The 14,794-nt window shown below is 43.5% G+C and overlaps 1 protein-coding gene across 3 annotated transcripts in view; it reads left to right on the plus strand.

Annotated features, from left to right (window-relative positions):
• The first annotated feature begins 4,455 nt into the window (after positions 1-4,455).
• LOC122808426 (zinc finger protein 585B-like) overlaps positions 4,456-14,794 on the plus strand; it is a 281,651-nt gene continuing 271,312 nt past the window's right edge. The window contains exon 1 of one of the 3 annotated variants that reach the window (XM_044079388.1): positions 4,456-4,559. In XM_044079388.1, the coding sequence (XP_043935323.1) occupies positions 4,479-4,559 (81 nt within the window). In that variant the 5' untranslated portion in view covers positions 4,456-4,478. Of the gene's footprint in view, positions 4,560-4,796; positions 5,321-14,794 lie in introns of those variants that run through there. The other 2 variants (XM_044079401.1, XM_044079394.1) reach the window with 2 other exon arrangements.

Consider the following 14,794-nt stretch of genomic DNA (forward strand, 5'->3'; position numbering starts at 1 on the left):
TCCTGACCTCGCCAAGGCTTTCAACACCATCCCCCATTCTGGAGTTATAGCTAAACTCACTAAACTAGGTATAAATCCTTATGTCACAAGATGGGTTGCCAACTGGCTCACTGACAGAACCCACACTGTATAAGTTGCAGACTCCCAATCTGACATCAAACCAGTGACAAGTGGAGTACCACAGGGTTCAGTCCTGGGACCTCTCCTGTTTGGTATCTACTTCTCTGAAGTACAGGCTAACACAGAAGGCCTCTGGCTAATGAAGTTCGCAGATGACTGCAAACTAGGAGCTATAGTCAAGTCCCCAAATTATGTGGACATCCGACAGAAGGGCCTCACTGAGACAGATGCCTGGTGTCAGAGCCATGGCCTCAAGCTCAATGCCGAAAAGTGCATTGTTAACCCCCTTTGGTAAAAACTCTGTACCCATGAACAACCACATAGGCGGCAGTCTTCTTAAAACTGAATGTGTGATAAGAGACCTTGGGACCTAGGTGGACAGTAGTCTCTCCTTTGATAATCACACTGCCACAGTAGTCAGGAAATCCTTCTACATGGCACACCTCATCACAAAAGGGTTCTCATCCAGGAAAAAACAGGTAATTGTTCCCCTCTAATCGACACTCATTAGACCCATTATAGAGTACAATGCCCCTTTTGGAATGTACCTCACAAGACATCTGCAGCAGCCGGAAAGGCCACAGAAGTACCTCACAAAGAGAATTACTGGCCTCAAACAGATGCCCTACACTGATTGTCTGAAAAAACTCCAGATTTACTCTGTAGCATATCGCCTACTCCGAGGTGATCTCTGCCTAACATATAAAGCTATGTCAAACCCAGAGCTGTTGAAAATGCTACACCTAAAGAAATCCCAATCCCTCCGAGCTACACAGTGTAGGGACCTAAACCTTGTCACCACAATAAACAGGACTTGCTGGAGGGATAGATTCCTGTCCCAGAGACTTCCCATACTCTGGAACAAGCTACCCATCTATGTCAAGCAAAGTTCCTCATTAACACTCTTCAAGAAAAATTTTGATGAGTGGATGGGAAATAGGAAATACACCCTGGGGATCACTTCTGTGGCTCTGCTCGACAGGGGCACAGGAAATTAACTTTCTTGGGTTGGCGTAAGCCAGGGAACTTTGTTGGCTAGGCTTATTTAGGCCCTTGGGCCGATAGCCTAGTACCTATCTATGGACCATGTCCCAGGACCCCCATTCCGGATTTCTGGAAACACTGGGAAATGTAAAGGTCCTACCAAACACCCTGATATTGGGTGATTTCAATTACCCAAACATTAACTGGGAGAACTACTCAAGTACTAACTCCCTTGCCCAACATTTCCTAGAATTTATAAACTCAAAACGCTCTGGATCAACTGATCAACACCCCCACCAGAGGTGACAACATACTGGACCTGGTCATCACCAACATGAGCGATTGGTGTTCCACATCGGAGGTCAACCCCTCACTGGTTAGATCTGACCTTAAACTAATCACTCTGGATATCCACATTCCGTCCCCACCCTCAGTCAAAGAAACCACTGTGAAAAACTTTTCAAAAGCAAACTCCACATTACTTAAGACCTTGGTGGAAAGTTTCAAATCCCCCGTGCTAAAGGATAATGCTGCCCAAGCTGAAAAATCCTTTAGTAATGCACTCTATGGGCACCTACAAGAATGCATGGATCGTGCTACCCCAAGTAAAACCAAGACTCACTCCTCCAAGAAAAGGAAAACCATCTGGTGGACCCCTGCCATAAACAAGCTATACAATAGAAGGAGGAAACAAATACAGAAACGAGTAAAATCCCAAGAGGGGAAGACATCCCTGATCAGTATTAGCAATAAACTACGATCCCTCATAAAATCATCCAAGGCTAGCTTTGAAAGAAATATTGCCAAGGACTCCAAAGATAACCACAAGGCATTCTTTAGCTATGTCAAGAATCTAAGTGGCAATCCCCAGATCTGCTCTGAGTTAGTGCAGAATGGCACAAAATACACTGAACCGACCGATATTGCCAACATCCTGACTGACAGGTTCAGTGTAAACTTCACCCCCAAAAGGGCCCATAACCATACCAGAAGAGTGTAGTGCCCCTGAAATCACAGGCACTCAGGTTAAAACAGCCCTCTCCAAAGCCAAAATCACAGCATCAATGGGACTGGACGGTGTCCCAGGCTGTGTCCTACATGAGATCAAAGATGAACTAACCCCTCACCTAAACACACTGTTCTAACTTAGCCTCTCCACTGGCTACGTGCCCATAGAGTGGCACACAGCAATGGTTATTCTGCTCCACAAAGGTGGAGCCACAACAGACCCCAGGAACTATCGCCCTATAATGGTTAAGGTGTTTGCCTTACAAACACAAGGTGCAGGGTTTGAGTCTCAAAAGGGATAATTGGCTAGGCTTAAAGTGTCTGGCAAGGGCAGTTAGCTTAGTACTAATCTATGAACCTATAAGCCTGACTAGCTTGGTCTGCAAGGCTATGGAGTGCATCATCATGGATCTCATTAACAGAGACATTGGGAACCTCCAAACACTGGACCCTACCCAGTCCGGCTTTGTTAAGGGCAGATCATGCTTCCTAAACCTGGTGGACTTCTTTGAGACAGTTACCAAGGCTATAGATGAGGGAAAGTTGGTGCACACAGCCTACCTGGACCTCGCAAAGGCCTTCAACACCATTCCCCATTCTGGTATTATAGGCAAGCTCACCAGCCTGAATAAACCCCTACGTCACAAGATGGGTTGCCAACTGGCTCACGGACAGAACCCACATGGTAAGAGTTGTGGGAGCTAGGTCTGACTCTAAACCGGTTACAAGTGACGTTTCCCAGGGCTCAGTCCTAGGACCCCTCCTGTTTGGCATATACTTCTCAGAGGTACAGGCAAGCACAGGAGGACTATGGCTGACCAAGTTCACAGACGACTGCAAACTAGGGGCTATAATTGACTCTCCTGCTGACACAGACATCCCCCAAAAGGGTCTCACTGAGACAGATACCTGGTGTCAAAACCATGGCCTCAAGCTAAATGCCAAAAAGTGCATAGTCATCCCTTTGGAAAAAAACAAACTGCCCACAAATTACCACATAGGTGGTAACTCCCTAAATACAGAAAACAAAATAAGGGATCTGGGGACCCAAGTAGATAGTAATCTCTCCTTTGATAATCACATTGCCAAAGTGGTTAGAAAATCCTTCTATGTGGCCCACCTAATCACAAAAGGGTTTGCATCCAGATAAAAAGAGGTCATTGTGCCCCTCTATGCATCACTCATCCGACCCATCATAGAGTACAATGCAATGCCCCATTTGGGATGTACCTTACAAGACACCTGCAACAGCTGGAAAGACCACAGAAGCACCTCACCAAGAGGATCACTGGCCTCAAACAGATGCCCTATGCAGCTCGACTGAAGAAAATCCAGCTGTACTCAGTTGCATACTGCCTACTCAGAGGTGATCTCTGCCTGACATACAAGGCCATGTCCAACCCAGAATTGATGGACATGTTCCATCTAAAGAAAACCATATCCCCTTGAGCCACACACTCTGGGGATCTAAACCTCACCACAGCAATAAATAGGACATGCTGGAGGGATAGATTCCTGTCCCAGAGACTTCCCATGCTCTGGAACAAGATTCCAAATTACATTAGGCAGAGCTCCTCACTAACACTCTTCAAGAGAAATCTTGACGAGTGGATGGGAAACAGGAAGTTTACCCCGGGATCACTTCAGTGGCTCTGCTGGACAGAGGCACAGGGAATGAATCTAAGGGGGCGGCGAAAGCCAACACATTCCAACTAGGCTTATAAATGCATTTGGGCAGATAGCCTAGTACCTACCTATGAACCTATAAAACAATTTTTTGAGGGGGGGAACCACCCAGCACCCTCTACTAATCATATATACTAATGCTGAGATCACACATTTTCTGGGGAAAGGGAATATTCCATTACCTAGAGATTGTTTATTTCCACACATCTGTCAACCATCTGTACAGCTGACCAAATGCAGCCGATTAAACACGTCAACCAAATTTCTCGTTGACTAATGCAGCTATGGTAACAATTGTGCAAGGAAATCCACTTGTAGCTAATGAAAATAAATCAACAAAATATACAATGACAAACCATGCAGGCCCCTTGTCAGTCTAGAAAAAACATTTTAAAAAGATAAAATGAAATGAAAGAGACAGCAAGCATAGCCCTCGGTCTCTCAGCATATGAAATCTGGACAAAATCAAAAATAATGAGGGGGACAAAGGCCTCAAAAATAGGGACAGATTTTAAATATTGTTTTTATAAACTTAGAAAGTTGATATAATAAAAGATGTTGTGTTAGCATGCATTTTCTTAAGGATATGAAGTCTGAAATTCAAATGTCTGTCATTGTTTAGTGACTTCAATCTTCAATGATTTGCCAGAAAACCACAAATTGTATGAAGAACAGACCAAATGTATGAGGCAAAATTCTGGACTTTCTACAAAAAATCTGGGACAGTTTATAGGTATGACAGCAAGATGCTATCTACTAATGTAAGTAAAACTGTATGAGTTAGTATAATGTGTCTTATTTATAGCTGCTGTTGTAATCTAAAACATATCCTATACCCATTTTTTCCTGTGATACTTATTTTATTTGAAGTTTGTTTCACTTACCATAACAAACACAAAGTTTAGCTTGACATATTTACTATTCTTTGAATATATCAGTATCACTGTTAAGTTTGCAGTTGTATTCTGTGCACACAATGCATTCCAAACTGCTGGTTTTGTTTACATCATGCATCATTCATGAGATACCAACGATCAAAGTAAAGTTGTTAGTGTGTAATTAGATATATAAAACTTGTAAGCTATCACTTACTGCTGCAGTGAACTCGAGACTGGAAGTGCAAAACAGATGCATCAAAATCACTAAACATTTAATGCATTCAGATCACAGTGCATCATAAAAATCTGCGGTTTTGGAATGAAATGGTTAACTGTTTGAGCTGCACTCTCCTTACAGAGCCTCTTTCCAAAATGCTTCCTATATGCACCCCTCCCCCAGCCAACATCTGAGCATGCTCAGAAAGGCACTCAGGAGGGTACATCTTTACAAAACAAAAGGTTAATGGTGAGCCTTTGAACAGGAAGTAAATGCTAGTGTTCAGAGGTTATTTGGTTCTGGAGTGCAGGGAACTGCTGAAGGAGTTGTTTGCAAGTGAAATCTTACAACTGGGTTTAATACGCCTGTCTGTGTTTCTGAGAAGTGCAGGTTGTGGTGCTAGTAAAACAGAGCAATGAAACTGAAGGTAGGTGATGTTTGTTTAAGTCACATGGTGCATACGACATTTGTTTAGTGAGATCACAGTTCTAGCATTTTTTTCTAGTTCTGAAATTGCAAAAAATAGCAGGATATATTTCTGTCAAGCAATTTCAATATAGAAGACAGACATTGCAGTAGTTGTTAGACTGCTTTGAAATTCTTTTGTTACTGTTAATTAGCTTGGGGGTTTCTGCTAACATTAAAATCTGTGTTGGTTACATTTCTAGTAATCATTTTAAATCGAGTTGCTGGCTACTGAGACTGTCTGCATATATCAACTGGACATAAGCTGATTTAAGTATATTTTCTGCACTTATTTAAGATTTGAGTGAGTAAATATTGTGTGTCGTGGATTCACTAAATATTGTGTGTGTCTCTGAATCTCTGCAGTAGGTGGCTTTGGAATTGCCCGCCCCTGCTGTAAATCTCTTTTTGCACACTCCTCCTGTACCCATCTCATTCGCTCACTCAACTGAGTACAGTGAGATCATATTTTGATTTTGGATACTCTTACCAGTCCCATCTCCTCTGCAGTGTACAGAGAGAGCACTTGGGAAGGGCATTCCCCTATAGTATCTTAATCTGCTCTGTTTCCTCCATCTCAAAAAAAAAAAAAAATTGCACTTCCTCTGCCTCACTGTATTTGTGTTTCTTCCGACTTTATTACCTTATTTTGCTTTTGCCTTTTTTTGGACATATATAGAGTATATTTCAGAGCATTTATTATAACTGTAATTGCCTTAATATTGCTACAACTCAAGTGCTCTAGGTTGCACTGCATCTGAAGGGTTTGTGTGTTTTAGCTGCTTTTCTGTATATATAGACTTCTCTGTTTCTTTAACTAAATAAGCTCTGCAAAGTTGTTTTATTGCATTCCTGCCTGTATTTCTGAGTTTTTTGCACTTTTAAAGTTTGTTTTTGCTTAGTTTAACTGGCAGGCTACACACTCAAGTGCGCTAGCCGAATTAAAGCATTTACTGTGTTTCTGTACCTAATTTCTGCTACTTTGTAAAAAAAAAAAAAAAAAAAAAAAATCCTTGTTTCCCACCTTTACTGAACTAGAATAGTCCAGTCTTCAGGTATTGCTGATCTCTGGGCTGTGTCATAGTTCCTGTTTTGCCCATGTCCTTATTTGGATAGGAGGAAGCTTCTTTGTTCACCAGTGAGAGTGGGGAGCTCTAAGCAGCCTATCTGTCCCTTGAGGAGTGGTTCCAGCCCAGTAACTTGTAGCTTATTGTCCATTTTGGGCCATTTCCTATCTCTTTCTAACCCCTTGCATTAAAGCCAGCTTTAGCACGCTTTTGCGCTTGTAATTTAAAGTTTGCCCTGTTTGTTGCATTTACCTGTTGAGGCTACACACTCAAGTGCGCTAGCCTGTGTTACATATTTATTGCTCTTTCCTGCTGTTTGTTGCAAAAAAGAAACAAAAAACAAAATTATCCTTGTTTCCCATCTTTCCTGATGTAGAGTAGTCCAAATACAGGCTTTGCTGTATTCTGGACTTTTGGAAAGTTCCTGTGTTGCCCATTTCCTTTCTTGGATAAAGGGAGGCTTCTTTGTTCACCAGTGGCAGTGGGGAGCTTGGAGCAGCCTATCTATCTCTGGAGGAGTGTTCCCAGCTCAGGAATCTGGTAGTTTATTGGCCGTTTTGGGCCAATTTCTAGCTCTTTCAAGTCCCCCTGTATAAAACCCGCTTTGGCGCGGTTTTTGCGCTTGTTACTACTCGGCCAAGCTCCTTGTGGTCCTGCAGAGTGGTGCTAGCAGCAGAGAGGCTAAAAAAGCGACTGCTAACCTGATTAAAGTGTTTGTTTTCCTGCTACTACCTGGGCGACTGTCCGATCTAGCTAAACTGCAAGTATTTCTGCTTCTTGAACTGTTTTAAACTGTTTAAAGTTGTTTTTGCACCTGCACTTTTAAAGTTTGTCCTGTTTGTTGCATTTACCTGTTGAGGCTACACACTCAAGTGTGATAGCCTGTGTTACATATTTATTGCATTTTCCTGCTGTTGGTTGCAAAAAAGAAAAAAAAAATTATCCTTGTTTTTGCATCTTTCCTGACCTAGAGTAGTCCAAATACAAGCTTTACTGTATTCTGGACTTTTGGAAAGTTCCTGTGTTACCCATTTCCTTTCTTGGATAAAGGAAGGCTTCTTTGTTCACCAGTGGCAGTGGGAAGCTTGGAGCAGCCTATCTACCCTGGAGGAGTGTTCCCAGCACAAGAATCTGGTAGTCTATTGGCCGTTTTGGGCCAATTTCTAGCACTTTCAAGTCCCCCTGTATAAAACCCGCTTTAGCGCAATTTTGCACATAGCGCAGCATTGGGCAGCTCCGCTTAATTGGGTTTAAACCATTCTCTGCTCCACAAAGTCTGCTCTTCACCTTTTCCCTTAGAACTGATCTAGTTCTCATAATAAACACTCTATTCCCACTCTAAAGCCTGGCACTTGCTCACTAAAGCAATTATATAAGTCAGCACAAAAAAATTAAAAGCATTACACCCTCACAAACTCCCCTTGAGTACTTTGTTCCCCAATTGGCCCTTTTTTCAATTCTAAAGGAATTCCCAATACTATTCTGGCATGTCCAAAGGTCAGTTGTCAATCTCCACTCCGGTCCAGCTGGTGAATCTGGGAATCTTGAGGCAATGTTACAACTGCCTCATGTACACAGATAACCCTCTCCTCCTCCCAACAAATTCCAACACATGTGAGAGATGCAACCATATAGCCAAACTGGAGGCTAAGCTCTCTCAACTCAGTACTGGCATAACCAGTCAGGAGGAGAAGGAAACCACACTCACTACAATTCCAGTTTCACATAGACCTACCACGACAGCAAACCAAACACATAAACACACAAAAACATACTTGGAAGCTCTAAATAAAAATCTGCCTAAGCAGGAGAGACCGCCAAAGCAGACACTCAAGCAACCGCTACCCCAAAACAAAACACGTGCAACACATAGCTCACAAAGCCAGTGTGCCGAACAGTCACAGCCCTTAAAGCTAAACAACACACCTGATACACTTGTAATAGGTGACTCTATCGTCGGGCACACTGACATCCCGCTCACCAGGCTGAACAAGGAGAAGGTCACGGTGAGCTGCCTGTCGGGCGCTAGGATCTGCCACATAACACAAGCACTCAGGTCACTCTAAGGCAAGTACAAATATGACTCGGTCATTGTCCATGCTGGTGTGAATGACCTGAGATGTACCTCCCTGGACTACATGAAAAGAGACATAGAGGAGCTCTCTGAGCATGTAGCCCAGGCCGGTATGACCCTGACCTTCAGTAGCATCTTACCCTCACCAAGAAGGATACTACAATATGAAGACAAGATGATCAATTTCAACAATTGTCTTAAGTATTAGTGTCATTCAAAGGGGATCCAATGCCTGTCAGCCTGGGATGACATGCTCGATAAGCCACGATGCTTTGCTAGGGACGGCTTGCACCTGTCACCCCTGGGCTTTCGGATATTGGCAAAGGCTCTTGCTACCCCCATAGTGCCTTTTTTAGGCAAGGCTCAAGACAAACCCACTTCCATAGGTATCACAAGGGTTAAGAAACTAAGAGTAATGCTACTCAACGCCAGAAGTCTAAACCTCAAGATGCACGCACTCGAAACTCTCCTTAGCATGGAGAACATTGATATCTGTGCAGTAACAGAAACCTGGTTCAAGGCTCACGAGAGCACCCTAGCACTACCAGGTTATACCTCATACCATGCTTTTCGGCCCCAAAACTTGGACCGAACCACAAAAGGAGGGGGAGTATCAATATTCGTCAAAGATACCCACACCTCCAGGTTGGTGGCACAGCACGAAGCATCAGAGACTATCCATGTGCAACTAGCAGTGGGTAAAACTGCCTTCCAGTTTATAGCCTGCTACAGACCACCCTCCCAAACCCAGGAACCCCACTTGGCCTTCCTGAGAACACTGGAAAATATGAAGGTCTCTCCAAACACCATTATGTTGGGAGACTTCAACTACCCAAACATAGACTGGGAGCATTACTCTAGCTCCAACACCCTAGCCCAAAGGTTCCTAGAATTTATAAACTCAAATGCTATGGAACAACTTGTTACCACTCCCACAAGAGGGGAAAACATACTGGACCTGATCATCACCAACATGGGGACTCTATGCTCCAGACCAGAAGTGTATCCCTCACTGGTAAGATCAGACCATAAACTAATCTCACTGGATATTCACATCCTGACCCCACCCCCTGCCCAGAAAACCACAGTGAAAAACTTCTCTAAAGCAAATTTCATACTCCTCAAAACCGAAGTGGAATCCTTCAAAGCCCCCGGGCCTGTGGAAAATACGTCCCAGACCGCAGAATCCTTTATAAACACATTCTATGAACACCTTCAGGAATGCATGGATCATGCAATCCCAAATAAAACCAAGACCCAATCCTCCAAAGGCATATGTCCTGTCTGGTGGACCCCAGCCATAAACAAACTATACAATAGAAGGAGGAAGCTACTACATCATAGAGCAAAATCCCAAAAAGGGAAGGCATCTCTAATCAGTGTTAGCAAAAAACTACGGGCATTCATAAAATCGTCTAAGGCCAGCTTTGAGAGAAAAATTGCACAGGACACTAAGGATAATCACAAGGCTTTCTTTAGTTATGTTAGCAACCTGGGTGGTAATTCCCAGATATGCTCAGAATTAGTCCAAAATAACAAAAAATACACTGAACCCACAGACATTGCCAACTTCCTAGCTGACAGGTTCAGCGCACACTCCCCCCCCCCCCACCAAAAAGGCAAATATCTATCCCAGCAGAGTACTGCCCCCCTGACATCTCAGATGCTCAGGTAAGAGCCACCCTCTCCAAAGCAAAAAACACAGCATCAATGGGACCAGATGGTGTCCTGGGCTGTGTCCTACATGAACTCCAAGAAGAGCTAAACCCAAACATAAAACTACTGTTCAATCTCAGCCTTACTACAGGATATGTACCCAAAGAGTGGCGTACAGCAACAGTGGCCCCTCTCCACAAAGGTGGAGCCTGAATGGATCCTGGAAACTGTCGCCCCATAAGCCTGACTAGCTTGGTCTGCAAAGCTATGGAAAGGATCATCATGGACCTCATAAATAAAGATATTGGGGACCTACAGACACTGGATTCTACCCAGTTCGGCTTTAAGGGGCAGATCCTGCCTCTTAAACCTGGTCGATTTCTTTGAAACAGTCTCCAAGGCCATTGACGAGGGGAAGGTGGTACACACAGGCCTACCTGGACCTCGCAAAAGCCTTCGATACAATACTCCACTCGGGCATTATAGATAAGCTCACCAGCTTAAATATAAACCCCTTTGTCACTAGATGGGTGGTAAACTGGCTCAAGGACAGAACCCACATGGTTAGAATTGCTGGAGCCATGTCAGACTCCAAACCAGTTACAAGTGGTGTCCCACAAGGCTCAGTTCTGGGACCTCTCGTTCGGTATATATTTCTTGGAGGTACAGGCCAACACGGAAGGACTGTGGCTGACCAAGTTTGCAGATGACTGCAAACTGGGCACCATAATCTACTCTCCAGCTGACACAAGTATCCTCCAAAAAGGCCTCATAGAAACAGACAACTGGTGCCAGAGCCATGGCCTCAAGCTAAACGCCAAAAAGTGTATAGTCATCCATTTTGGCAAAAACAAAGTGCCCACAAATTACCACATAGGTGGTAATCCATTAATTACAGAAGAAGTAATTAGGGACCTGGGGACCCAGGTTGATAGCAATCTCTCATTTGACAACCACGTGGCCAAAGTGGTTAGAAAAACATTTTATATAGCCCACCTAATCATGAAGGGATTCACATCTAGATCAGGGGAGGTCATCATGCCTCTTTACTCATCCCTCATCAGGCCCATAATTGAGTACAATGCCCCTTTTGGGATGTACCTTACTAGACACCTGCAGCAACTGGAAAGACCCCAAAAGTACCTCACCAAGAGGATCAAAGGGCTCAAACAGATGCCATATGCTGCCCAGTTAAAGAAACTCCAGCTCTACTCAGTGGCATACCCGCCTGCTCATAGGTGATCTGTGCCTGATGTATAAAGCCATGTCCAACCCGGAATTAATGGACATGCTGCACCTCAGAAAATCCAAATCCCATCGAGCTACGCGCTCGAGAGACTTGAACCTCAGCACTGAAATAAATAGGACATGCTGGAGGGACAGATTCATAACCCAGAGGCTCCCTTCACTTTGGAATAAAATCCCAGTCCAGGTTTGGCAGAGTCCCTCATTGACTCTCTTCAAGAGGAATCTTGATGAGTGGATGGGAGAGCGTAGGTTTACCCCAGGTATCACTTCTGTGTCACTGTTACAGAGGCACATTATAATTACCTCGAAAAAGGGCATAGCAAAATTAATTTAAAATGGGTGGCGAAAGCCAAACACACTCTGGCTAGGCGTATAAATGCCCTAGGGCAGATAGCCTAGTATGAACCTATGATGATACATTCCATGGCCTTACAAACAAGGCTCATCAGGCTAATAGGGCAATAGTTCCTGGGATCAGTGGTGTCTCCCCCTTTGTGGAGTGGGATAACTGTTACTGTGCGCCATTCAGTGGGCACAAAGCCTAATGTGAGACTATGATTGAACATGGTGCTTAGGTGGGGAGCCAGTTTGTTCTGAAGTTTGTGTAAAACACAGCCTGGTATATTGTCTGGTCCCGTGGATGCTGTGTTTTTGGATTTAGAGAGTGTAGCTTTTACCTGTGTAGTTGTGATTACAGGGAACTCTGCATTCTTCTTGTATAGATATGGGCCCTTTAGGGGGTGAGAGAGGGGTAAAGTTAGCACTGAACCTGCATAGTTGTGATTACAGGGATTCTGCATTCCTCCTGTATAGATATGGGCCCTATAGGGGGTGAGAGGGGGGGTAAAGTTACACTGAAACTATCTGCCAAGACGTTGGCAATATCGGTTGGTTCTGTAATTTTCTTGCCTTTGTGCTGTAACTCAGAGCAAATCTGGGTGTTGCCATTGAGATTTTTGACATAGCTGTAGAATGCTTTGTGGTTGACCCTAGAATCGGTGGAAATTTTGTTTTTGTAGATAGATTTGAAGGATCTTATAAGGGATCTCAGCTTCTTACTGAGGCTGACCAGGTAACTCCCCCACTTATGGGATTTTGCTCTCTTTTGCAACAGATTCTTCCTTCTGTTGTAGAATTTGTTTATGGCAGGGGACCACCAGATTGGCTTCCTTTTTTTTTGGAGGATAGTATCTTGGTTCTGTTTGGGATAGCACGATCCATGCACTCGTGTAAGTGCTTGTAGAGTGCATCTGTGTAGGATTCAGCAGTTGTAACTGTATTGTCCATCTACATGGGTGTCATGAAGTTCGCCACTTCTGTCTTAAGAAGCATGAAGTTGGCTTTGGAGAAATTTTTTACCATGATTTCCTTAATGGGGGTGGGAGTGGGATGTGAATATCTAGGTTAATTAGCTTATGATTGGATCTGACTAATGAGGAGTTGACTTCAGGTGTGGAACACTGGTCACTCATGTTGGTAATGACTAGGTCTAGGATATTGTTGCCCCTGGTGGGAGTGTGGATAAGTTGATCCAGGGCATTATGAATTCCAGAAAGCATTGAGCAAAGAAGTTGAAACATGAGTAGTTTTCCCAGTTAATGGTGGGGTATAGTTGAAATCGCCCATTATTAGGGTGTTTGGTTGAACCCTAATATTTTCCAGTATATCAAGAAAAGAAAAGTGTGAATCCTGGGGCATAGTGGGGGGGGGGGGTCTATAACAAGCGACAATTTGGATTGCAGTTTTGCTCAGAGTTAGTTGCACTTGGATAACCTTGGATGCATTATGCTAAGCAACTAGCCTGGAGATGTGGATATCCTTAATAAATATAGACTCACCTCCACCTTTGGTGTTTCAGTCCAGGTTTAGGTGGCCGAAAAGTGTGGTATGAGTTATAGCCTGGTAATGCAGGGGTGGTCTCTGGAGCCTTGAACCAGGTGTCAAGTCACTGCACAGATATCAATATTCTCCATTTTAAGGAGTGCCTCGAGGGAGTGCATTTTGAGAATTAGACTTCTAGCATTGAGTAGCATTACCCTCAGTTTTTGCTTGCCTGGTGGTGAATCTGTCATTTGAACCTTGCCTAAACAAAGGTACTATAGGGGCAGCAAGAGCCTTAGCCAGTATCCGGAATCCCAGGGGTGACAGGTGCAGGCCATCTCTGGCACAGCACCGTGGTCTGTCGACCATGTTGTCCCAGGCAGACAGTATTCTTGTGTAGTATCAGAGGCCTTAAGTCTGGGGATAGGTGGTTCTAAGAAGCTGGGGCAAATGTTGTAAAGGCTGTTTTTCTTGTGGAAGTACCTAATCTGGGTCTAGTGAAGAACGGTCCCCCTTCTTGGGAATTTCTGAATGCATAAATTGGCTGTCTTACCTGCAGCTTTGATCTGAATTATGGATAAGTGACCTAGAAACAGGATATGGAATATGGGTTACTAGGAATCAATATTACTTTGTTTTGTATTTTGAGCCAATGCAGGCCTCTGACCATGTGACAGTAATGTGTGTTATGGGTGGCTAGCAGTACAAAGTGGTAGTGGAGCATTTTCTAGCTTAGGAGTGCTTTGGGTGATAAGAGGTAGTTTATGCTGCTGCAACTTTTTATCTGGTTTAGTACCTTGCTAATTATGTAGTTGGTGTGGACCGAGAAGGAGATGTTGCCTTCCGGTTTCCCCTAAAGAGAGAAACTTGTATCTAGTGGCCTTACATGGTTAGCAATCAAAGAAAATGAATAAATAGATAAGTGATGTGGTTGATTAATGGGTACCTGCAACTTACTTGATGCTGACTGTGACAAAAGGAGGTACTGCCAGCACAGCTAGCTGGAATTTTGTAAATCATTCTTTTTGTCATTTGTGCATATCAGCATGATTTATGTAAGATGCTTGTGTTGCAAATGTATTTTAAACTGTATGTCATGTGTATATCAGACTGGTTTGTATAGACGCGTGTGTTGAAAAGGTATTTATAAAGTGGTTGAGTTTGTACTGTATCCGTAGTGTGCCTACTGCAGAGAACAGAAACATACACGCACTATTGTAGCTGTTTAAATGTGCATGTTTTAATAGAGGAAATGGGGAGGTTTACTGCAGTTCAGCAAACTTTAGAAAAATATCTGAAATTAAATCACTTTATAGGCTAAGTCATAAAGATGCTAGCTTACATGTTTCAATGCAGCCAAAGACACACAGTCTGTACTAGGAACCTTTATGTATTGTCTTTGGGGGTGAACTAATTGCTACTCTGGAATCATGAAGAAATGCAATTGTTTTATGACTTCCAGCACCTGCCAAAGATTGGAGAAAAAGCCCTTGTTTGTGTTACAGGTAGATGCTAAACACTACTAGCTGCCTGCACTGGGGGTTTTGCATGAGAAATAGAAGTTAGATGA

Source organism: Protopterus annectens, chromosome 1.part1, assembly GCF_019279795.1.
Source record: "Protopterus annectens isolate FY-2018-M chromosome 1.part1, PAN1.0, whole genome shotgun sequence".
NCBI classification, from domain to species: domain Eukaryota; kingdom Metazoa; phylum Chordata; order Ceratodontiformes; family Protopteridae; genus Protopterus; species Protopterus annectens.